This window comes from Caloenas nicobarica, chromosome 1, assembly GCF_036013445.1.
Source record: "Caloenas nicobarica isolate bCalNic1 chromosome 1, bCalNic1.hap1, whole genome shotgun sequence".
In the NCBI taxonomy this organism is placed as follows: Eukaryota; Metazoa; Chordata; class Aves; order Columbiformes; family Columbidae; genus Caloenas; species Caloenas nicobarica.
Genome location: NC_088245.1, coordinates 10,674,139 through 10,701,337, shown reverse-complemented (window position 1 = coordinate 10,701,337; position 27,199 = coordinate 10,674,139). Strand labels below are relative to the sequence as shown.

General features: G+C 37.1%; 1 protein-coding gene across 2 annotated transcripts in view; it reads right to left on the bottom strand.

The window, feature by feature from the left end:
- The window catches only part of PCLO (piccolo presynaptic cytomatrix protein), a 353,249-nt gene that overhangs the window by 167,366 nt on the left and 158,684 nt on the right, over window positions 1–27,199 (bottom strand). For both annotated transcript variants that reach the window (XM_065648563.1, XM_065648554.1), the window contains 2 exons: window positions 17,119–22,171; window positions 14,735–16,746 (listed from right to left, as the gene is read on the bottom strand). In XM_065648563.1, the coding sequence (XP_065504635.1) occupies window positions 14,735–16,746; window positions 17,119–22,171 (7,065 nt within the window). The remainder of the gene's footprint in view (window positions 1–14,734; window positions 16,747–17,118; window positions 22,172–27,199) is intronic.

Below are 27,199 nucleotides of genomic sequence, written 5' to 3'. Positions count from 1 at the left end.
GTGCAAACTTGAACTTCTCCAATATAAAATTCAGATTTTAAGGATATTTTCTTCTACAATATTTTCAGTGGCACTAACTACTTAAATCATTGAAATGAACAGCCTTCCTCCCTGTTCCCAACACTCCATCCATTTGGGGGTTCCTTTTTTTTTATAATAATCAGAACTCATAAATTTTGTTTAAAAGGAAGTGCAAAAAAGCATCTCCATATTGGAAATAGTGGAACAACCAGTTAAGAGTAAAAAATTCATTTTAATTTCTTCAAGGCATGATCCACATCTCACTGAATTAATAGAGTGTACCATTAGCTTTAGAGAATTTTGTATGAGTTATCTAGTTAATGTCTTCTACAACAATCCCTGAGACATAAGCACAAGCCTCTATGGCTTTAAAAGTCAGTGGAAATACTCAGCTTTGAACTTAAACCATCATAACAGATCACAAAGGGTTCAGCAGCAATGCTGCTCTAAAGTACTTCCCTCTCTCCTACTACTCCACATTTCTTTCTGCATCCTCAGTTGTACCCGTATACCAGAATAACCCGGTAAACTGCAGCAGACACAACTTTGCTGCTGAAACTAGTATGTAGATTAATGGGAGAGTAAGTCTAGTACTGTTAATGTGCATTATCTTGCATAACGTGCAACATTAATTTAAGACTTCTAGTTCTTTAAGTAACTTCTTCAGAGCCAGTTTCAATTGTTCTACATAATACTACGTGCGGTGGACACACATTTGTTCTCTGAGACCCATGCCTTTTCTTCTTTTCCCACATTTAATTTCAATGTATCATCTTTTGAAGTTTCTTTCTGAGCTTGATCCGTTTGATGGCAGTTCTCTGTGCCTTTTTTTCTGATAATATTCCTATCCTTGGTGGTTAAGGTGGCAATTTGGCTGACATAATACCACCAGAAACTGCTGCAAATATGAATGAGGCAAAAGAGTCATGAAGCCAGCAAACATGCTTGAAAGAAATGACTCAATAGTGACAACACAGAAGAGAAATGACATGAAAAAACAAATAGAAGAATAAAAGAATACAATTAGCAAAGGACAGGTAGAAAGAATGGAGAGAAAGAAAAGGACTAAAAAAAGTTTGAAGAAAGGAGGGAGAGCTTACACAGGCTGAACAAAACAGGAACATGTGCATACCCAGCGTCAACTGGATGCAGATTACTGGGAAATAAGAAATAGAAACTGAAATGAGGTGATCATTTTCTTTTTGTTTTCTACCTTATACTTAGCCTTCTATATTAAGCAAACAAACAGGTAATTACAGAAGAGAGGAAAAAACTGTTATCCATTTTATTATTTCCCTTTTTACTTCAGTTACACCTTAATAATTTATCTTAAATTTTATCTGCTTTAAACCACAGATATATTATGATGTATCTATAATTATAAAGTTAAATTAATAATATTTATGACCTCTTTTAACAGTCATTGCTCCTGTGTTAGTTGGATATGATTACTTATGGATTATAAACAAACTTTTCTATTTCAACAGGATTTGAAAAACATCTTCATTTAAACATGAAACTATTTCCTTAAATATATTACAAGCAATTGATACTGAGTAGTAATGGAAAACATTAGTATTTCTTCAAGACCAAAGGTCATATACCTCAAGAATCTTTGAAGAATTTGTAAACCAAAGTAGAAATAGGAGTCAAAAGCATTCTAGTCCCAGAGTTACTCTTCTGCAAGCAAAATTGTATCTATTTTAATAAAGAAATTTGCTTTAAAATAATTTAAAAAAAATCCAAAATCAAGGAAAATATTTCAAGATTCTAAAAATCATATTCAAAGAAATTAAAGAAAAAGGCATTAATGGGTGCCAACTTGAATTTGGGATGGTGCTGTAAATTAGAAGTGTTTCGGCAGTGCTCCATCACTTCCCCTTCAATTGTAGCTTCTTGTTATTTTTATATAAAACACCAAAATACTTTTTATATCATATTTTTGAATGAAATATCTTGTAGAGATATTTTACAGAATATTGTCACTGGATTTTGGGGATCTTTATTTCCAATCACAGATATCCATAACACAGGAGTGAAAGAAGCATTTTCTAATCTGTCAGTTAAAAATCTAGAATACATTTATAATAGATTTTCTCTCTAAAATGAAGACAGACATTGAGGTTTTACTATGTCTGAATTTATATATTACTTGTGCATCACACGCCTATAAACAGATACTAGTTTTTATTATGAAAGGATGAATTCTCAAACCTTCAGTGTATCAAAAAAAAAAAATCTAGAAAAAAAGGAGGAGGTTTTAGTGGCAAAAAAAAAAAAAAAAATCCAGCAATTTCTCAAATTACTCTAACCCAATTACGGGGTTTGAGAGCTTAATGGGGGGCATAGGATGGTGTTCCCTGAAGTCTACTGTGTAATTCTTTATAATGCTGCATAGGAAGTGCTTGAGGGAACGTAATTTGCCTCTGAAGTGAAGCAGTACAGCAGTTCGAGTGTCACTGCACTCCAGCTAATGGGAACAACACCACCAACTAGAAGAGCAGGACTCAGATGGGAGGGGTTCCTGTTCTCTTCCCATCCTGTTTTATATCCACCCAAAGCATGAAAAACCTTGTCTAGATAGCCCAATGTAGCCCCAGCTAAGATGGCATGAGAAGAGTGCTTTTTTTCAAAGAAGAAGGGTGAAGCGAACTGAGCTTCTTCAGCTTGGAAAAACCAGCTAATTGCTGTTTTCAGCTCTGAAATGCTGCACTACTAAAAAGACAGAATCAGACTCTTTTAAGAGATGCACAAAAGGCACAAGTTGCAAAAGGGAAATTAAGCATTCTTTGCTATGAGAGCAATGACATCCCAGAACAGGATGCTCAATGAGACAGTGAAATCTCCATCCTTGGAGACCTTCAAAATTCAACTGGACAAGTCCTCTAGACATTAGATCTAACTTTGAAATTAGCCCATCTTTGAGGTGCAGGTGGGACTACATGATCTCCATATAACCTTCCCAATATAATTTGTTGGTGATCCTTTTCTCAGTCACTGTCATGGCTGAGGAGTTTTGCTAGTTAATGTTTCCAAAACATAACAGAGGCACCAACACCCTGATGGATTTGCTGCCAAGACGCTGTGGAAGGTGTGAAAGAGTAGGGACTGCAGCATTTATTTTTATTAAATAAAAGCTTCAATGTAGGCAAGAATGTTCCATAATTGCAGTGTTGCTAAGATCAAAAATACCATTAGTCTTGTTTGTAAAATACCCTCCAGAAAAGCCACTTGCCTTTTTACATATTTTTTTATATATATATATATACACATAGAGAGAGATACATATATATAAAGTAAAATGTTACTTTCATAACATTGTCAAAACTTTTTGTTTTCTTTGGTGAGCTTTTGTTTTGCGTCAAATCATGAAGAAATGGGAAAAAAAAAAAAGATAAAAATGAATTCCTTTGTCTGGGTTATGGTTCTGTCAGACAGGCAATGTTCGAACAGGCTGTAAGAACATAAGGACATGGAGCAGCCTACACTACTGCTGTCAAAAGAATGACTTTTAACACCTAAAGCAATATCTGGAGGCATTACTATAAAACTTTCTATGTTACTACATCACTGATCAAACGAGCAAAGGACAAACACATTGATTCCTTTCTGTTCTTCTTAGAGGGCCTTGATATTTTGGCTGTGCATTTTAACTTTGGTATGATAAAAGGAATATCAATGTAATATCACCATGTAAGTGATTAACCCCGACAGGAAAATTTCTGAAAAAGACAGTTATTAGTTCTAACTTTAACTCAGACAAAAAGCATCATTTTATTTCATTGTTGCCCTCTTACACCATATATATGTAGCTAAAACACAACTATGAAAGAGGTTTCAGAAAATGTGCTCCAAAAACTTATGAAGTAAACAGTACTTCCAAGCTACCTTAAGATTTCCTGGGGCTTATGTTACTTTGTTTTATTAATGCTATAGAGCAATTGAAAATAAACACTGAGTCTGAAATTAATCTTCTCTGTATTAGGCTTAAATTTTAGGTGGGTGACCCTCATTCTGATTCACCCTGTACATCGCCCTTCCTGATAATCTTTTCACCTCTGGCAACTGCTGTCTAAATCAAGCAGTTATCCAGATTTAGAGAAACCAAGACCATTAAACTTCCTGTCTCACGCATACTGAGGAAATTACCAGCATTCAGTCCTCTTTCAGACCTTCCTCCATACTAGGTATTTAATTTCAAACCCTGCCTTTACTTTTAGTTAATGGTTAGCCCATTTAACCTGGTTGGCATTTATGGTCCTACACCAGGGAAAAGGCTTGCCAGACAGTGTAAGAGCACAGTCAATGCTTGAGCTGGATTCAGCATTTGCAAACAGCTTGCAAAGTGAGTAAGGTGAGATAATAAAAGCTGTATTTTGATAGGAACCATTTAGACTGGATGAGAGAAGGTGTCAGAGAGAGACTGGCTGGGAAACAGAAGTAGAGTTTAGCAAGGAGATCAGAGAGAAGATACAGACAGATGGAGAATGTGAACAGAAATTGAACCAAGACCTGAATTCAGTCTGTACAAAATGCAAGAAGTTCTGGAGAAGGAGAGCCAAAAGGCAAGCTTCCTCTGCAGTCTCATATGGAGAGGAGGAATAAGAAGACAGAAATTTCAGGCTCTGCATCAGTTTCACAGAGGTGTCTAAGCCATATCCTGTGACAATGTTTCAGACATACCCTTGTATTTGGAGTTTCTAAATGGCTGACTTAGGCATCACAGCACTGAGCAAACTGGCTACTGTTAATTCCCGTTCATTCTAAATGGAGAGACTGAAAGCACTTACATTATGGATCCACTCCCTCAGCTGAACATTGCAGTAGGTAAATCACTTTTTTGAGAGTACGAAAAAGTTTACCAGTGTACAACTCCTTCCTGGTAAGGAAACTGGAAATTATTTGGAAAAACTGAACCAAGTAGATAAGAACAAAGGAAAAACTATCTTGGTCTCTCCAGGCCAGATTTGAGAACACAATATTTTTGCCTGCTGACTATTACAGGACTCTACAGTGACCAGGTCAGGTGTGATTTTACACCACCAATATCTAACATTAAATATAATCTTTCCAGTCCTTCATACCTTAACTAGGTAGCCTACGTCCTTGTGTCAGTCAAGGAAGATACTAGACCTCTAGGCTTCTGAAGAGAAATGTAAAAAGAGGAAAGCAAAATGGGGAATAAATGCCCCTTCCGCTAAAGGGTAGAATAAGATAGGTGGCATTTAGGCTATTTGATTATGGATGTATTTTCTTTGCCTCAGCTTCCTATCTTTTAAACAAAGACTGTTATCACTGAGGTCATTCAAATTCTAGAAAGAACCCTATAAGGTCTGAGGGGTTAGTTTACTTGAGCAGTCTGTGACGAATGCTGTATCAACACAAATTGACAGCAATGATGTGGATAACAATGTGTGAGAAGAGCCTTGAAGAGTAAAGAAAGTTGTATTTAATTTTAGAATTCAATTTTTAAAGATAATACTATTACTCATACTGTTCAAGACATTCTTGTCTTGGAAGAGAAATCAGTAAGGTAGGCTATCTATCTCTTTATGTTATACCCACTATTCAGATGTAAACCAGTTTCACTAAAATATATTGATTCTAAGACATTTGTGCTATTGCAGTTATAATGTTCTTGTTCATATCAACTAAATATCCCATGCCACAAATTGTGATAATCCATTTCTTGCCTCCCCTGGATGTGAAGGGTGGTTAGTAGCTGTCCTAGTCACAGCAATGTTTAACACAGTGACAGTCTGTTATCTTGTCCAGCTGTGGCTTTCTTCCAAGATTAACACAACCAGATCCTTCAGCCTTTCAAACAATGTCTTACTGTATAAACCTTTCATCCCTTCTCTTTTGCTCAACTTCAAATTTTTTCAGTCCCTCTAACTCTGAAGTGGTGCTGACCTAAACTGCATGTAGCATCATAGCTGAAGTCTCACCAATCACTGAGTAGGGTAGAACAATTACAGCATGTATCTTATATGTGCACAAGTTGTCAGCATTTACCAAGAACATCACTGCTTTTCATGAAAGCACTGAATATTTTAAAATCATATTAAGTCTGAACTTTTGCTACTACACCTGAACATTTTCAGTACTGCTTTTGCATAAACAGCTATATTTCTGGATATTTTTTTTCTTTTGTACCTGTACTGTTTGTATCATTACTGAATTTGATTTTGGAACATTGCTCTGAATTGCAATTCTGGTTTCCAAAGTAATTGTGTTTCCTATATTCATCAGCAAAGCTATACGAGTGCTTTCTCCATACTCTAAATTGACATTGAATTATTAAAAAGTCAAGCCTATGACAAACTCTTGTTTGACCCACTTAAAACTGCCTTCCAGTTCGACAATGACTAATTTGACCTAATATATCTACTTCCAGTTGGCAGATGGAAAGTAAACTTCCATTAAAAAGTAGTAATTGCAAAAGTTTTAGTTTATCAATAAAAAATGTTCTGCTGGACTAAGAAACAAGTGCAGTAGAAGAGACTTTTTCTCAACATTTCATACTAAAATTTGATTTTGCAGCATCAGTATGTAAACCCATATGCCTACACCTAGTATAATTCATAACTGTAAATAGTTATTTATCTTAACAAATTATTTTTAATATGAAATCATTATCTCGGAAAAAACAATCTCTGAATAGAATGATTTTGAGGATCAGAACCAAGGTAAACTTAGATCTAGTATTGGCAAGCCTTATGAATTAGAAACAACAACAACAACCAAAAGAATGAACAAACAAATGAATACAAAACCAAACAAATGAACAGTGTTTTTAGACCACATTGCAATTTGAAACACTGATAGCATGAGAGAATCTGGCCTGGAAAGTATCTCCAGAGATAAGAAGTAAAATTGCAGAGCTCTGGTAGACATTTTATGAAGTTATAATATTAATGCAGTGATGATTATTAACAATACATGCCTAGCCCAAAGATTACTGCTCAGCTCATTTCTTTCTTTTATTTTTTTATTTTTTATTTTTTTTTTACTTTTTGGGATGATCATATGGGCTATGTCTACCTCTGCAGTTATTTTTCATATTTTTCTTTAGGGGAAAATGCAGAGTTCTAAAATTTTTAGTAACACATACGCTAAAAATAAATTAATCTCCAGGGACAAGTATGTCCTTGGAGAAAGTATGCCCAGGTATCAAAATTTAATGGAGATGTACCTCTTTAAATTCTAAAGAACTGATTGCACAGAATCATTATCTCAATACTGGCATATCCTGAACTGTTTCTAAAAAACAGAAACAAAAAAACCAAACCAATCAACCAACAGAAACAAAAACAAACAATCCCCCCTATAAACAAACAAATAAACAAAACCCCTCAAACAACCAAACAAACAACATGGAGTATTTTAAATGCACTGGTTGGTGTTAAAGTAGCATCCTAGAGGCCTCATATGCAGAGGAAAGGTAACCTTTCACACAGTGGAGAATGAAGGGGCATTCAGAACATCTTTTTACTGTTCTGAATATTTTCTTGTATTTAATTATATCTGACCATAAGTTTTGGATGTACTGTGGTACTGTTTTACTTTTTAATTTTTATTTATTAATCTTCATATAGGACATATGAGCTATCATGGGATTTTGCCAGTCTTGGATCATTTCCAAGCAACATTTTATCACATTTGGCTGATCAAGACAATATTTTACAAACTGAAAAATAGCTTAATAAAATGATTGTAAAAAGTGCTGGAATTAAATCTTGCATTTTGTGAAGAGATGACGTTTGGACTACTTTGACAAGAATGAATTTGTTTTCTCTAGTTAGTGCCCATTGCCACAGTTTGCAGGGAGGTTTTCATGCATGCAAACTAGATTTCTTCTGGAGAAAACTAAATAGAAAGCTCCAGCCTAAGTGTATCTTAAATGCTCTCAAATTCAAGTGGGAAAACCAGTCCAAACAAATGATTGGTGCCCTTTGGACAACAATACAGTATGCTCACAAATAGTTTAGGATCAGCCACTTTTACCCATTGTTCTGCTTTTATTACACCAAACAACTTGCTAACATAGCACAGTCAGTGCTTCCTTTCTAGGGAAGATGTAACAGACACGGGTCTTCTGCTGCTTTTGGAGGATGTACATTCATTTCCTCAGTACAATATGATTTTCCTGTGCTCCAGTCACAGCTGCTCATGATAAAGTGGACAGAATATGATGCAGGAAACCAAACTTATCAGCAAAACATGTGAAAGAAACTCGCTTTTGAATTCAGTCAGGCAATTACTCCAGTAGAAATTTTACCCTCCTACTACCTATTCAGACTAACTACAGTAATCCATGGCATGGTAGGAGACGAAAGTCTGAGGCAAACCAGAGCTGAAGTAGGCAAAAACTTGCTGTCAGTATGTGTCCCTCTGTTATTCTTCGGGGCCTGCTTGGTTCTGCTGTATACATTTATATGCTGTATTTATTCCTTTAAAGCAGGGAACATGGCCTCTGTATACACCCAAAACTCAAAGTATTCTTAAAATGGATAGCCAAGATAACCAAGACAGCTGGAAATGAGTGGAAAGATATTATCGTACCTTTATTCTTCTTTGTCTTTTATGGAAAAAAAAAAGATGAGGAATGGGACTTATGGCTGGGGCGTTTTTTTTTAAATGTGTATATGAGAGCTGGCTTAAAAGGAAGACGGTTAAGTTGACAACAGACGAGAAAAGGCCCAAGTGACAGAAAACCTAGGCTCTTAGTCAACTCTGCCATAAATCTCATGCTTTACAAAAGATTGTTAAGGCTCCTCTTTGAAAAGAAAAAGAGTGAATACCATAATAATTTTCTATTATTCGTGAATGTCCCTTGGTTGAATAGAGAAGATGTGAAATCAACTAATTTAAAAGTATCAGGCAAGACAGACTGACCCAGTTAAATGTGCTTTAGAAAATAATGTTTATATGATATGTTGACCAAGTGTGGGGTAGTCTTTCTGTTTGAAGATGTGACAGAAGGAAAAAAGATGCCTTATTTGAGTCACACAAATGTTAATCCAAAGGATTTCAAATACAGCACAAGAAGCAGTAGCTTGAAATGTTGACAAGACTCTAAATTGTAAATAATTCAGACCATTAGGGGAAAAAGTAATCTTAAACCTAGCTAGAACCACATAATTAAAGGAGAACATAGATAGGTATTTACCATTTACACAGGGATAAGATTGTCTAGAATTGTTTCTAGATGTGAGCAAGATCATCTTTTCAACTAAGTTTCTAGTGAATTCATTTGAAACACACAAAAAGTGTGTGACTTGATAACCAAGCACAAAAGGAACTCACTGGGTACAGCTACATCTTCTCCGAACTGCTGACCTGAATTAAATCTCAAAATAAGATGTCCTGGCCATAGGCAATGAACCAGCCTCCCATGGAGCTGCAGGGACTCTTCAAGGATGCAGGGATGTGTGTGCCTAATGAGACCTGGTGATGTAGCCTGTTGCTACGTGTGGTAACACGCTGTTGGGCCAAGCCAGGTGCGCATTTCACAAACTGCATGCAAACCCTTTGAATCATGGCAATCAGGCCACTCTCAGACTGTTCTTTAAGACTGGTGTAGGCATGGCCAAAACGAAGGACCAGTTGTCACCTATGCCTGAAGAATTTCATTAAACCACAGCCCACCGGCATAACTTGGAAGCAAAGGAAAGAAACAAAACAAAACAAAACAAAACTTACACTTTAAATCTAGGTTACTCTAACATCATACTGCCAAAGATGGTTCTTCACTCAAAACCCATTTGCACTTAAACCCAAATAGCAGCTCTTTCTGTCAGAGGTAATGGCTCATTTATACCGAAATACAAATTTTACAGAAAACAAAATGTTCTTCCTTTTTTCTGGGCCAGTTCACAGGACTAAAATGGAAAACTAAAGTCATTGAATTAAACCTTTTGCAGTTACAAACATGTGACCACCTATTTCTCAGACCACAAAACACTTCTGAAGATTTTACAATAAGAGCTGTAACAAAGTACCAACCCCTTTTGGCTGGAATTAGCCCCAGATAACAAGAAACAAAATGAAACAACAATGTCCTGTTCTCCAACAATAGCAGAAATCTCTTACCTGAAATTCTGACGACACTAAGAAAGAACCTACTTGCTGAGGAAGGTAAACAGAAATACCAAACTCCAAACCAGGTAGTTATCTCTACCCTTTATCTCTATTCATTAACCAAGCAAAACATTCCTCACTGTCATACAAGTCTGGTGATCAGCTTAGTCCTGAACAAACAAGCAAAACATCATGGATGTCACATATGGAAGATTTTAATTCTGCTGGGAGCAACCACCCTCTTTGCCCGCTCCAGTGCCCAGATGTACAGCACATCTGACACAGCAAAGGACAACCCAAATCACTGGTGTCCCAACCTTCAGTTTTAAAGTTGAAAAATTTAGAATGCCGCAGAAGATGAAAAACAGATTAATGTTCCTTGTTTTCCTTATTTTTAAATTTATGTCATTTCAGGAAATTTTCACTTTAAAAATCAGTATAAAATCACTTCTGGTCTTACTACAGCAATAGATGAAATCCTGCAATTCTTACCTAAATAAAGAAACAATCTTTTAGGATTTTGCTTGAAATCATTACCTTTTTTTACTATAGTACAAAGACTTGAATTATATTTGCCTTACAGCTGCAACAACTCACATCAGACAAAAAATTTGAGGAAAGTCTCTTAAAAAACAGATTGATAGAATTTGTTCAAAGTGTTGAAGCTTAAATGTACATTTTCTACCCTGAAGCTGACAGGCTGTTGACAGATGTGTCTCTGCATTACTTCCACTAATACAAACACTTCTGCTGAGTCTTTATGCACTGCTTAGCTGTAGATGTTATATGTGAGTGACAGTTTATGTGCAAGACCTTTTGCAATTTGCTTCATTTTAGTTGAGCAGGCATTTTGCATCCAAAGGCAATAGGAAAACAACTTCCATCTTTGATTACACACATGCAATTTGTACAAGTGCCGAAGTTGACTGTGACTGGCATGTGACTTGATTCTGCGATGCTCTGGTGCAAAGCTATTTCTTTATTAAAGTAGACAGGTACTCACAACTTTTTGCTGTGGCTGAATGGACAAATTTCAATCTCCACTTCCAAACTCTACTAACAGTTCCCAGTGCCCTCACAGAAATCACTGGTATGGTTTTGCACTCTGTGGAATGCTACCACGCCGGCCTGCAGACAGTCCATCAAAGTCAGTCCTGAGGAGCTCATTGCCACTGGGAGCTCAAGTGGCCCAAAGCTCACAAAACAGCAAAATGCGGATCTTTTCAAAGTATCAGTTCCACATGGGTGGTTTCCACAACTTTTTTTTTGGTGATAGACAGTAAATGAAAATGTAATGTAAACATATAACTTGTTAGCTGAAAATTAAATGTGCCATCACTGAAAGCAATATTATCTGCAAACTTATTATTATGTGATTAGCTACCAAGTTATTTTTCAGCCTTTCCCTTACACTAAATTAGACAAAACATCGTAATAATTTCTTATAAAAGGTGCATTAAAGAATAAAATTATATTTAAAGCAGGAGAGACATAATTTAATCACCTTAGTCATAGTCTCCATAATATTTTTTTTCTTGAAGTGTTGTAATAAATATATTTTTCCACAGAAGAAGTACATGAATGATGAAAGTGTACTGCCTGAAGGACAAGGTATCATTTCATTGTAAACCTTTGAAAGAGACCAATTTTATTCTCACCCTTTTAGTCCCACTGATTGCATAAGGATCAACTTTTTTGGTAAACTGCTATAAAAAGAAGACTGTGAAAAATACACATGAACACATTAACACCCTTTTCACGTGCAGTGCTTATGAATGCAGACAAAGACATAACCCTGAGACAAGAACTATTAAAAAAGTGATGGGATATTCATCCATGCAAAAAATATCCATATACACACTCAATTTTCCTAAGGTAGTGAAAGATTAATCTTTCATTGCCATTTTATTCTTTATGTTCAGCTCTAATAAATTCTCTTTTCCAGAGTGAGCTGCTTCACAAGTTTTTCTGCACTGAACTTCATTGTTTTGAATGACCGAACTGATCCCTTCCACCCTTCTCTTTTAATAACTAGGAGATCTCCTGCCAGGAGGCACAAAAGGGTACACAGAGAATTACAGACAATGACTTTAGCTGTTGTAGGCACTGTACAAACACAGAATGAAAAAAACAGTCCCAGTGCCAAAAATATCTTAAAGTTGAGGAAACATCTTACTTTCACACTTAGCAAGATAATTCAAAAGCAACTCTGTATTTAAACTCAAGCATAAAAACGATATATTGCTATAACAATGCAGTTGAAAAAATGCCAACAAGATTTACACTTTGTCAATGGTGACACCATGTGTATGCTAACTTTCAGGAAGAACTTCTGAGTGTGACAAAAGGTATAAGAAATAAATCACTGACCACTCTTTTCTGTTATTCCAAAATGATACAGTCCTAAAACCAGGTTCTCAGTATAAACACAGACATGCTGGAGAGAACATTGTCAGTCTTGTGAAAATGAGGAGATCATTTAGAACTCATATTGCAGATCCCTCCTTCCCAACATAACTGCACTGAGTAACCAACAACCAAAACTGATAAAGCAACTGCAAAATGAATTTATGACCGTATGTCCAGATGCTGATGAGGTCATTACTTTATGTAAGTTTCACTCTAAATACTTTTTTTGTCATATATCACTTTTCTGCCTTTAAATTTCATGTACCTGATGCCAGCCTAAGCTAACTGAACCTCAGATACTTAATTAACAGAACTCTATCAGAAAGAGATAACATCAGAGCTGAAAGCAGCCATGACGGTCATGGGAGCAGCTTCCTCACCATATGCTGCATGACACAGTTAGTGCAGCCAACTTTACTTCTGTGGAAGTTTTTTTACTTTCCTTGCACTTGTCTACGTGCACCTTATGTTTCATAAAAATATCCACCTCATTTATTTAGACTGTAAGTACCTTGAGACATGGGCTAGTTGTTGCTTGATGGCTGCATACTAATAAGAACAATATAGCTCATTACTGTTTGGGCTCAAGGCAAAATAGTAATAAACATGTAGGTAAAAAATAAACAATGATGTACAAGCCCTTTGTTTCCATGTCTCATTAATGAATACTCTATGTGTTCAAACTCTACTGTAAAGGCCTTTAAACAATCTGCTGTTCATAGAATTTATCATCCATCATATAAAGTATACAATTCATGTCAAATATATATGCATCTGTGAAACGGGTGAACTGAATAATTTGGCCTCAGTAACAGTTTCACTGCACTGACAGTTGTTTTATAACATTATACCTACTCTCCAATATCTAGTAGAACCCAACACTTTCTAACTCACGAGCAATGTTCTTCAAGATGCTGTTCCAAACTCTCTACATGAAACTTTAGTGCTCGTGCTACAGTTTCCCCCACTGTGCTAATCCTGCATTAGGGAATGATGGCTAATGCCATGACTACAGTTTTCCCTTCAAACTTCCAAGTACAGTTTTCCAAGCAGTAACAGCACAGGAGGCATTTAATATCTGCATAAATATGTGAAGCTGCAGAAACTGCTTACACTGTGAGCCTTGGAGGGTATAACTAGATAATTCTGCATTTGAAAGCCACCACAAGTTATCAAACATAGAGAAAAAACCCTCATTATTCTATTCAGCATGTACTAATCACTCACGTATTCACAGATAACTGAACATAAAAGGTAAAATTTGCTGAAGAACTCAAATGGCAACTCTTCTAGAGCTCTCACAAATAAGATACTGACTCTGCAACTGATGGACAGGAATGGACTCAGACAAAAGGACAGCCAAGAACATGTGAAATTCTAAAAGTGTTTTTTTTTAGTAAAGACTTTTTCGTCTTATCTGTAAAAAAAGCAAAACAAAACCCAGACTGATTCCCCAATCAGAAATCCTACCACTCAAGGAAAAGGAATACTGTAGAAATGACAAATTTAAATCCCGATGACACCAGCCTTATTCAAAATTGCCTTCTCTGACTCGATAAGAAACAGCCCTCAAAACTTGCACAACTTCTTGATAATCCTCCTTATCCAAAACAAACCGACAAAAAATGGGTTTGTGATATGAGACCTTTTGGTCTGGGAGAGATAAAAGATGCAAACATTGGGTCACAAGATTACCCACAGAATCACAAATGGCCAAGTAATCTCATGAGGGTCAAGTAGGACAGCTAACTAAGGTGATTATGAATCTAGTGTCAGCTGCCTCTCAAAAGAAACATGCAGTAGTTTCAAGGTAAATGCACTATAGACTGTGCCACAAGAGCTGAGTGTTGTATGATTAGAAAGAAAATGCTTTTCATTTTCTGAAGACTTGGTGGTAACCACTTAATTGGCAATTAATTGCCATGTAAAATATAAAGTGCCCTCCAAATTCTGAAGAATATATTTTTTTTTCTTTTTTCTTTTTTTTTTTTTTTCTGAATCGTAGTAAGACTGTGGTATGGATTCCTGGATCTCCAGGCAAAGCAATGAAGTAAATATACATTGCTTCAGTTAGCAGACATTGCTTGGGACTTTTCAGCTGGTGTGCAAAAAGACTAAATACATACGCACTGAAAATGAATGTGCTAGTCCTCATGCTGCACAGATAGCTGTAGAGTTAAATATTTAAAAAAAAAAAAAAGGGCAAGCAAATACTTCTTACCATGAAACCCTCAGTGTACTGAAACTGAGCTCTGGAACTGTCTTCTGCTGTGGGACTCAAGGGCTTAGGATCAGACATAGAGCGTTGCATCATCTTTGTTGCCTTTGGGCTTGATGGAGGAACCTTGGCAATGTCAGCATGCAGCATCTTCTGAGGGCTGATGTCATCAGTGATGGGTTTTTCATAGGGTACAAATGCTGACTCTATAACTTTGCTTGGCGAAACAGGTGAAATGGGTGAATAGAGAACTTTGGGAGATTTGGGAGGGGAAGGGACTACCTGCAATGTGGAGTCTGGATGAAGATGGGTTGAGTATCCTATCTCTAATGGTGTTGGGCGTTTTTTATCTTTCTGAGGAGAGGAAGCTGACAGATACTGGGGACTCTGAGTATCTGACTCTGTCTCTGTTTGACATCCCAAACTTTCTCCTTTATATGTCTTTTCTGGAGCTGAAATGTGCTTTATGATTTCCACCTTAGCATCCAATCGGGCCCTGATTGAAGGTGTTCTTATTGTTCCTACAGGTTCTGTTTGTACTGAAATCTCAGCCACTGTCTGAACTGCAATACTAGATACTTTGGAGAATTGTTTAGCTTTGTCTGCCTCAGTGGTACTCTCACTGTATTTCCCTACACGAGGCTTCCTTCTAGATCTGCTAGAAAGATCCCATTCATCTTGATCTTCATCATCTGTCTGAACACTTGTATCAACACTCTTCTTAGCTCTCCGTCTCCTGTTTGCGTAACCTCTATCTGCTCCATCTTCATCATCAGTTTGCACTCCACTGTCCACTATCTTTTTGAAGCACCGTGGCTCTTCTTCCAGAGTCTCCTCAAGCTCCTCATATGGACCACGTAATTTTGGCATAGAACTTCTTTTTTTCAATTGCTTCTCCTCTCTAACATCAATATCCTTAAGAGACATTTCTGACACAGAGCTTAGGATACCAGTCCTTGGTATGTATTGGGTAACACCATCAGACTGAACTGTATACCATGCTTGGCTTTGTGGAATTTCAATACCCAGCACTCCTGAAGCCGTAGTGGTTGCATCATCAGTAGGCCAGAACTGGCCATTTTCTGTGGTTGCATACTGTCCTTCCAAAAGTGTTTGATCTGTGGTAGTTTGTGGTGAGCCAGTTCCTGAAGGTTCATAACCATACTGATATATTTGACGAATTTTTTGCTCCTCTAACTGTTGGTGGAGCTGTTGTTGAAGTTGCTGGAATTGTTCAAGCTGCAACTGCTGCTGGGCTAATGTCTCTTGCCTCATCATAAACTGAGCTTGTCGTTCTTCCTCTTGCTGAAATAAGAGGTGATGTTTCATGGATTGCAACTCCTCAAGCTTTTTTTGCACCATAAACTTTTCTTGTTCCCTAAATCTCTGAATTTCCTGACGTTCCCATTCCAGCTCTTCTGCAAAGCGCTGCTGCTTTATTTTCTCAAGCTCAAGAAGTTCACGCTCCAAATCAAGCTGCTGTTGTTTGCCTTCTTCAGGGGCAATGAGAAGGGCAACCTCATCTTCAATTGCGTCTGTATAAACTTCAGATGCTGTGGTCAAAGCAGGTATCAGGTTGGTCGGCTCTGTTGTAATAGTTTCTATAGTAAGAGGTGGCAACCCTGTCTCCATATCAATGGCAGTAATTGCATCTTTTTCAGCTGCTACTGTTGTCAAGAAACTGTATGATCTTGGGAGTGGTTGATTCTGTCGTAGAGTTGATAAAGAGGGCACTGAGTCAATTGTTTGGAGAGTAGGTAAATCTCTGACAGATGTACTGAAAATAGAACCAGGTTGTGTAGTGATGGCAAATGTGGATGGGATTGGAGTCGCTACTGAAGAATAAACAACACCATTGGATGATCTTAAAACACTTCCAATGCCAAACTGGGAACCCAGAGACGAAACCATTCTTGCTTGGGAATATTGTGGTGTACTGAGCCCGATGCCAGAAATCACCTGCCGAGTCTCTGGATAAGAACCAGTGGTCTTGCTTGAGTAATCCATAACCTCACCTGAAATTATAGGGCAAAGTTACAGTCCAGTCCCACAAAAGAATGCTGCTTTGCGGATTCTGAAAGTCATCTCATCCTGATGAATTAAATGGGAAGGGGAAACTGCATGCAAATCTTCAGGTTAATGATCTACTTTAGATGTGAAGCAAACAGCATTTCTGAACATGCAGGCACATGCAGGCACCTCTGTGCAAAACACATGTAAAATGAAGAAATGGAAAACACGTGTAATCCAGAATTATTTGTTACACTGTCCAAAAGAAAACAAAACAACAGAAGGAGGGGAAAAATAATAAAAAAATCATCCTGAAATGAGGTGAGGAACATCAAAATTATATTTCAAAGAAAGATCTGCTGCTGTGTCATACTGACCTGTAGTAACTCTTCCAGAAGTAAGATCTACTGCTGCATCAGTTGCCCCAACTCGATAATTAAAGCTATTCTTGCTTTTGTATGCAAACAGTCCAGCTTCCGATAAATTTGTGTCAGACATAGATGGTTTCATACCTCCCATTCCTCGGTAGCCATATGACCCTGAACGATCATACTGATAATGGTCATCTCTGTAACCAAAGCGATCTTCAGGAAGCGTAGTTGGTGGCTGCTGTGCTGTACAGCTCCTACCAAATGGCAATTTATAAACCATATCACAGCAGACAGCTCTTCTCCCCGCAGTCAGATCCACAGGCTTTTCATCATCTTCTATTACTGTTGTTATGATACCTGAAGTAGTTTCATCCATTGTTACTACTGTTCTGTGGGATTTTGTAGTGCTAAGGTCAACAGCTCCACTCTCTATTGGCTCCTGAGAAGTGGAGAGATCAGTCCAACCATTTGTAACACCAACGGGTGGTACAGTAACAGGCTTTGTAGTAGCCCATGTCACTGCATGCGTTGAAGTACCTAGGGATAAATTTATCGGCACTTCATCTCTACCTGTAGAGAATGCCGGGCTGCCTGTTACTCTGTATGCAGGCTCGAAGTGCTTTGGCGTTGTTAGCTGAAGTGGCGTTGTCATTGCATGTCCCAGATCCACGAGGCTGTCTGTACTGGCAGTGTAGCTTACAGGGGCAGTGCAGGTCACTACAGTTACTGTCTCAGTGACTACAGACAGAGAAGGATCCACAACACATGTAGTGCTAAGATTTATTATAGATGGCTGGACAGTACTTACTGGCCGCCCACATGTATCACTTGCTGGCATTTGCCTTCTCATGTCCATGGAAACAGCAGAGAGATCCATACAGTTGTCTCTCACTTCGATATCCATCTTAGTTAAAGTGCGGAGATCTATGACATCACCCAAAGGATGGAATCGTCCATTCTCTCTATACCTGGGTTGATCTACTATATGTATTGGCTCTGGAGGTATAGTAATAGCGACACTACCTAAACCAAAACCAGGTGCTGGGCCCTTAACCACTGACACTGTGGTCTTAGTTACCTCTCGTGTTACTACTTCTGACTTTGAACTAGGTATTTTCTCAAAAGTTGATTGTGTTGTGACAGGAACAGTTTGCAAAGCACCTGAAATATACATACTTTGATCTGCCATACTTTGAATTTCCATAGTTTTGATGGATGGAGTAAAAATAGGTTGCACAGGCTGGGGAATCTGTTCTTTCGAAGGTGCTTCCAAAGGCCAGCTGGTAACAGCCTGACTAGTTATAGCCTCTGTGGGAGTTCCAGGCTCAGATGGCAAAGTGATGACAACATAAGTTTCCTGTGAGGGTTTTGTCAACCTTGGTGAAGATTTGTTAGAGTGTGGAGACAAAGGGGAAGTGGGAGACGCTATTTTGTATTCAGCTGCAGAGACCAAATTCAGAGTCATACTTGAAGTCAATGACAAACCTATTGGTTTGGGCTGTGTTTCTGCTGGCTTATGAACAGCTATTGGGAGAGGAGGAACTGCTGGTTTAGGAGCAATTGGAGGTTTAGTTACTTCAGTGGGCCTGTGACTGAAAACAAGCCCTGCTGGAATGGAGGATGGTTTGGGTGGCACAGGAGGTGGTGTTGGGGTATATGCTTTTGTGATTGGTACCACATGGTTCTTTAATACAGCTGGAGACTCAAGTGTTGGAACACTCGTGACTGCAGGTACTACTGTGGGAGCTGTTGCTGCCGGAGTCTTAATCTGTGACTTCTTTTTGGGATAAATGGCTGGCTTGGGTAAAATAGGTGGAGGTAATGGTGGTGGAGGAGGTGGTGGAGGAGGAGGAGGCGGGGGTGGAGAAGGTTGTGCAGAAGAATCCAAAGAAGAGCTTCTAAAAAGCGAGAATACTTTGGATGTTACAGCAGGAGCTGAGGAAGGCACAGAGACCATGCTGGTCTGTCTTACAACATTGGGAGCAGGTACAGAAGATGTTTCTGATGCAGGCTCTGTTACTGGTACTGATGCAATACATATAGGTGGTTGCTCAGATGCAGCACTAGTCAAATTAATCCTTGTCATATCAACACCCAATTCTTTGTGTGAATCTTCATGATGAATTTTGACAATGCCAGCCTCTAATGTACTTTTCATTTTTCTAGCTGCTTCCTTTTCTGCTTTGGAGGTATCAAAGGTAATGGTATCAGTTTCATATTGCGTGGGTTTTATAACTGCTGAAGGTGCAGTTTCAGACAAACAAACTGCAGCTTGATCGACACTTTCCATATCCGATGATATAGATGGCTTTTTAGTGGCTTCAGCAACAGATTCATAAGGCATGCTCACTTCAGAGTACTCTTTTGTAGATGTTAAGGGAACTTGGGTTATTATCCTGACACCTTCAGAATCTGCTAGTTTATCTACAGCATCTGCCTTATCTACATAACCTGTGGTTGCACTGTCTATAGGTGATGAACTATCTGTGGTACAAACTGAAGATGTCGATGATGTTAAAGAAGCTGTATCAGAAGGTAAAACTGATGCAGCACCTTCCGATGTCTCAGAGTATGTTAACATTGATGTTTCATGAGAAATTATTTCTTGAATTTCTCTGGCATAATCTGTTAAGTATTCATCTTCAATTTCCTCTGCTGTAAAATGCTGTGTTATTTTAACATCTGGAATAGAAAGTGGTGTGCTACTGACAGGTGAAACATCTGAGATTGCTGAAGTAGTGCTTGATGTTAAAGATGCACTATCCGCTATTTCTCCAACACTAGATACCTTTGTATCGGATGTGGGAACAAAACCTGAAGCTGGTTGTGTTGGACTGGACCCAGGGGTTAGCTGCTTTCTCTGTCTTTTCATAAGCTCTTCATAAGCAGCTTCTGCATCTAACAACTGTTTTTCCTCACTGGTGGAAGCTACTGTGCTGTCTAATACAACAATTTCATGACTTTCTGGGATAATGTAAGAACTAGAAACTATATCTTCTTGAGGCACAATAGAATGTAAAGTCTCAACACTATAGTAGTCTTTCTGTAGATCAGTAATTTTCTGTGGCTCTTCATAGATGTGTTCTGATGCTCTTATTTTTTTCTCTTTTCCTCTGTGTTGTATATATTCATTGCTCTCATCTTGTCTCATTACAAGATTAGTATCAATACTTCCATTGTAACTATCCTCTACTAAAGATTCATAAATATAATCCTCTATTAGCATTCCACCATATAACGATTCTTTTTCAAATACTTCATCTTTTTCATTTGCAATTTGAAATGGCTTGGACTTATGGGTCTTATGCATCATCTCCTCATATACCTCTTCGGCACTTTTCAATGTCTTTTGACCGCTTTCTTCTTTTGGGAGTCCAGTCGGTTGTTCATCTGTTGGTGAGTATAGAGAGACAGCAGTAGGCAATTTGTAAACTTTTTGTACTTCTATTATTTTTTCTGGACTGATCTCAAATCCTTCAGGATCTGACTCAATACTAGGTGAATATTCTGAACAGGAAGATCTGTGCAGCTCTTCCATTTCTGCTGCCTGTCGTAATTCTTCTGTTGGAGATGCATCTTCAATGGGAGAAAGATTACTTGGTGGAGTCTTTGGACGTTCCCTTCTTCTCTGGGCTCTTAGTTCATCCTTGTCCTTTTTAGATTTTTTGCTAGAACTTTTTCTTTGTTGCTGTTCTAATTCACGCTGTTTCTCTTGTTCCTTTAGCAGTTCTTCCTCTTCCCGTAATTCTTCTTCTTCTGAAGAATCTTCAATAGTTGGAAGAAGAGGACCATGTGACCGATGTCTGGATTTGCGCTGTTTGCTCTCTCCTCCCAGTTTTTTGTGACTAGGACTGCTGTCGCTGTCTTCATCAAGTGATGACACTGAAGTAGGAGATGTACCTGGTGTGAAACTAGAAGCATGTAAACTAGAAGACCCTTCTCCTCTAGATCTATCTTCTGGTGAATCTGTAAGACTCTCCATCTCTAGCTCAGGCTCTTCATCAAAATATAAAATGCCTTTCTGTTGTTCAGATACTTCAGAATATTTGTTTGTTATTGTACTATTTAATTCTATTGTTTTGAACCGCCGAAGGCCACCTCCTCCAGTTACTGCAAGTTCTTCACTGTCTTGACTTTTAGTTTCCCTGTATTTTGGCTCTGGGCTTTCATCAAAAGTCTCATCATCATCATCATGCCATGAATGTCGCCTTCCTGCATCCTCATCATAGCTTGCACTACTTTTCCGTGCCATTCTTCTATGTTTTCCAGCTGTTCCTTTGGCTTTGCTTTTCACTTCGTCTTTCTTTTGACTATCAGTTACACTGATCTCCTTGAGTTGATTTCTTATGAATTCATCATCCTCAGAACCTGAAGCATCTTCATCAGCACTCATCTCTATAATCTGTTTTCTAATGAAGTCTTCCTCATCACCAGATCCCTGGCTGTCATCTCGTTTGTACTCATCACTGCTTGAAGAACCAACACTAGCTCTTCTTTTTCTCCTTGGGACAGGTGAGTTTTCACTCTCACTGCTGTCTTCCACAGAATCATACCGTTGTCTTCTTGACGGTAAGTCATCTCTTTCCTCTTCTTCTTTGTAGTCTGCTTGGGAGGGAGCGCTTCCTTTGCCTTCTTCTACGATGGTTCTTTCACTTTTTTGAATAGCTTCTAGGTCTTCCTCATCTGAACTGTAAGATTCAGGAGTGACTGGCAAAGGCTTTGTTTTATGTGGATCTTTTGTCTGTTCACTGTACATTTCATAAAGCTGTTTGCTTTTAGCAGACTTTTCATCAGAAAGTGTAGTTGCCTGAGCTTCCAAAATAGAGAGTACAGTACTTTCCAATTTAGCTAGGTCTGAGGGGCTTGGTGGACTTTCTTGTGAAACAGTGTCTTTTTTACTAGATTCTCTGAGTAAATCCTTTTCATCACTGGGGATATGACTTGGAATTTCACCAAGTGAACTTGATATCCCATCAGAAGAATATCCGGTGTCACTCAGACCTTGTGGACTTTTCTGTTGCTGAGAGCTTGATGTGTCTGATTTGTCATCCTCCTTTTCCTAAAAAAATAAATACATACGTGTGTGTATATATTTATATAGAAACTCTTAATGTCTCCAGGCAATTAAACATATGTGATTTTTTTTTTCTAAAAGATGAGTTAATGTCTCAATGAAAAAAATATGATGCCAAGAAGAATTATATTAAACCATAAAAGACTGAACACTAATTTTGCTATTCAAAGCTATTAAAGTAATACAAAAAGTTCCTCAAATTTTGAGGTTTTAATTGAATTTGTGCTTTGTCTGGTTGTCCACACAGGCAACTGATTGTATTACTTCTAAGATGATCTGTTTTTCAGTATAAACAAATACTGTAGTTAATTCTTTCCAGAACACTTATCAATTATAATCTATCATTTGTTCGTGTATGCATGGGATAAGATGTTTGGGGATTAATTTAAATGAAGCTTTTAATTACCTGTGTTTCAAAACTGCCTACATAGTTCTACACACAAAGTAATATATCTCATGAAATGTCAGCTTGCAGTGTTTTTGGGGTCTGCTGCTTTCTTTGCCCATTTAACGATGGAGTATTGAAGCATGATGTAATGCAATTTGCAATGTCACCATATCTGCAATTCAGTGCTGTACAAACATTTTCTCAGTACCCCACAAACAAAAAGAAGTTTCTCAGTTAATTTGTAATGCAGCGGTAAGCTGCTGGTAGGGAAGCGTAATTGCAGGGAGGAAAGCACGACAGTCAGCTATCGACCAAAGGAAGTAAGGAAGCAAACAAGTCAGGCATACCCGACTGAGCATCATACCCAATGTTTTCCTTCTCATCCCTAATTAAACATCCTTGGTCATCCTTCTGGCTTCTGGATCCCTCTACACCATTCTGAATGACAAGCACTTCTATCTCCTTCTTTAGATAACAAAAATATCAAGAATATCCTTCAGCAAGCGTTTCCTTCTTGCTTCTCTGAACTGTGAAATGCTCTGTACCTAGGGAAAGTATCTCACTATCCAGCTAACAAAACAGCTAACTCTCCAAATGACAGGTCATCTTAGCTGACAATCTTACGAGGAGTCCCCACCTCCACTGGCAATTTGAGAAAAAGAATCCCAAAGTCTCCCGATTTTAATAATATAGTGTGATCTTTGTATTTGTTATGGCCCTCAATAATACAGGTAGGTAGTATTTATCACCTTTGCTAATCCAAGCCAATGACTTCAGAAGTACAGCAAACCATTTATTTAAAGTTTTAATATCTTCCTTGGCAATATACTGAGTTAAAAAAAAATAATGTGGAATAAATATATTAAGAAAATTATGACAATGGTTAATTATAATTTAAAGTTACATTTACACTCCTGTTAAGTTGCTAGTAATTGCAAGTATTTTCAAATGTTTATTCACACTAAAGTTATATTTAATGCCAAAATATCATAAAATTACAGTTGTTATTGTCATCTATTTTATTTTTAAAAATGACTCAGGTTTTCTTTATTAAGGAATTTACATTTAAAGTACCTGTTCTTGCTTATAGACGTACCACTGTGCACATAATCCTACATTAAAACAGTAATATAAATATCACAGTAATCTACTAATTAATTTTTTATTAAGTAATCTGCATTTCACTGGAGTGATTTATTATATGTTTTGCAAAATCATATACTACCTTGAATATAAACTACATCTGTTCTTACCAATATTGTACCCAATATGATAAACCCAAATATCTGATATCACGGCAAAATCCATTGCAATTAAAAATCAAATAAGAAAACAAATATTTCTAAAGACAACCCTATTGAGAAGGCTGAGATTAATACATAAAAATATGGAGAAGCCTATAGTACTCAAAATACTTTTGGAAGCCGTCACCACTTCAACACTTCAGCACTTATTATTCTGAAAAATGTACTCTCAGGTATTCTCCAGCCCATAATGACAGAATTATAAACACTCTTCATGAAAGTCAGCAACGGAGCATAGTTAAAATTTTTGGGGGTTGTATGTAATATTTACATTTTTGTTCCCTTCATTATCAAAGAAAGTGTTTAAGGGGAATTTACTGGTCTATGTTTAAAAAAAAATTATACACTTTTCATTAAAACCAAAGGGTTTTTCCATCCAGAAGTATGATGCCCCTCATTAGAATTTCAGCTTTGACATTTGATTGTTATTTTTTACTTTATTTCCAACATGTTCATACTTCTAAAGACATACCAAACCAAACGCACTGTCATCAACTTAGATGAGTTACTAGAAAATCCAAACATTGTTCAAGCTCAGAAGGTCTCCTAGGAGTTGATGGACAGCCTGTCCAACTAGTGAAAGTGAATCTGGCAGGTCTTGGTTCTCCACAGGGAGATAAAGTGATTCAGTGACTTGTAAAGCAGAGCCAGAAGGCATCAGCTAAACAGTTAAGCTCAGAAATAAGTAGATAACAACTGGTCATGGAACAGCTTTAGCTGTCCTCCTTGTAATTTGTGATGGTGCCAGTATCTGTGAGTCCAAGGTGTAGTACCTACTCAGTGACCAAAGCAGAGGAGATGGCAATGAACATTGCTATTGCTCGCCCTGCTGTTGAACCTCACTGTATGCCATAACATCTCTGCTATGAATAATAGGAAATAGAATATAGGAAAGACTGCTATTGTACAGTAAGGAGATGAAAAAGATCTACAATAAGGAGGGACTCCTTTTTTCACTAGAAATAAATGTCATGAGAAAATCCAAGTATCTTTTTAAGGCTACCAACAATATGACTATATTTTATATCATTTTAGTATGTATAGTTGTCTGCCCCGTGATATGTCGTGCAAAAATTATCCTCCACATCATGTTTCAAGATCACATGCATGTAACTTAAAATTAAAAAAAAAAAAAAGGTCTTTATGTTATTTTGGTTGGTTGGTTGGGGTTTTTTGTTTACTTTTTTGTGTGTGTGTGTGTTTTTTTTTTTCCCCTATTTCTTTCAGCCTGAGAACTAGGAGATTGTCATTAGCTACACCTATTCTTAAATGACTGGTAATATATTTTCTACAGGGTTGGCCGTCACATATGCAAAAACATCATTGTCAAACTTGTAAACATACCGCAAACATAAGATTATTAGATGAATAGCAAAATATTGAAGAAATAATGCTGCTAAGAATCATATATATATATTCAATGACTCTTGGAGAATGAAAAATGTATTTTAACCAATAAGAAAAAGAATCCACTTTTTCTTGTAAAGTAGGAAGTGATCTGGTACATGTTGCATTACTGGGCCATTCTGAGTAGTAGAATTGCATTTTTTCTGAAAGTTTGCCTACTGTGAGTTTTTCATGCTGGACAAATTTTACTGTAATACAGACATTGATGGGAGGATCTTGAGATGTGAGGAACAAAGAGACCTATAAAAGATGTAGGCTGGATAAGACTGTTTAAGAACAGTAAATGCAATGTCTTTAATGGTAAAAATGACCTAACATAGGATGTATTTGTACTACGCTAGTGGCATTTCTACAGTGTCAGTGTCAATACATCATAAGACTATTTTGCATTAGAAGTTTTTTACCTTGCAAGTATTATTTATTCTTACACTTCCTCACTTTTAATATACTTATTTGAAAATATAAAGTTAGTGCTTTAAAAAGCCCCATTGGTTATCAAATTCAATCAGAACTCTATTAAAATAAACTGTGATTAAAAAAAAAGTCTTGTCAGTTTTTGAAAATACTTACAGCTAGCAAGATTACCTCCTGTGACACAGAACAGAAATTCCATTTTGCAAAGAAACTCATGATTTTTAAAAGGTCATTGTGTTTATAGAAGAAATAAAGATATCTATATGATAAAAAAAAATAAACAAACAACCCCCCAAACAAACAAAAAACCCAACAAAACAAACAAACAAAACCAAAAAACAGTTTCAGAGAGTGAAAAATACTTTGGTGGACTAAACTGTTTAAACTGTATTTGAATTTTATATTATCAAAATGAAACATTTCATTCATGTCCATCTTCCTGGTCTGTGTTTTGTTATTAACAGCACATCTTGGAATAATGATGTCAATTTACAATATACTAATTTCTAGCCAGTTATTCAACCTAGGCACATGATCATTCCTCAGTAAACATAAGAAGGTAGTGATAAGGGCACTTTATAAGTTAGCTGTTGTGTTGTAAACATCTGTCCAATTTACACCACAGTAATGTGTTCATGTAGGTATGCTGAACTACTTATAAGTTAATTTGTGAGTGTCAGGATTACTGTTTTATACTGACAAACTGTATGTCCTAAGTATCCAAGAATTCTAGGCATCCTTGTTGGAACAGCTAACTGCTATTGCACATGGGAATAGTCAATATTACAATGGTTTCTCAGGAAAAGGACCTGTAAATCATGAGCAAAAGGAATTTATTCTTGAAAATCTTTTTGAAGAAATTGCAGTTTAAAATGTTACTGAAAAAAAGAATGTTTTGAAGAAAAAAACCCTGGCTTTACAATACCTTAAATCATACTTTGAGACCCAAAGATTTTAAAATGTTCTAATATTAAAGTCACTTTTATTTCAAAGGATGTGAGATCTCCAAATACAATTGATACTCGTGATTTTCCAAGCCTCTCCATATCTTTGGGGACTTGTTGAGGTGTTGCTGTCTTTTTTTTTTTTTTTCTTTTAAGTGGAAAAAGAGGGTAGTATTCTTTACTTATCTCATGGGAATACTGCAAGAGTAAGTAATTACCATTTGCACAGATTTGGATATAAAATGCCATCAGCAGTTTGTCAAGTGCAGAAAGTATTAGGTCTTCTCTTGCACCCCTATTTAAAAATACACATATCTGAAATCCTCTATACAATTCTGTCCTGAAATACAAATAAAATACATGCTTCAATGCCTAGATATTGTCCTTTAGCCACTGAAAAAGAACCAATGTGTGATACTTAAATGGTTATCTCTTCCACTTCTTTCACATGATCTGTTGGAAAGAACTGTATCTAACAATGTTTGATGTACAGCACAGAGAAGATTAAAATACTTAAATAAAGAAAAAAAAATTAATTCAGCTATTTTAAAGAAGT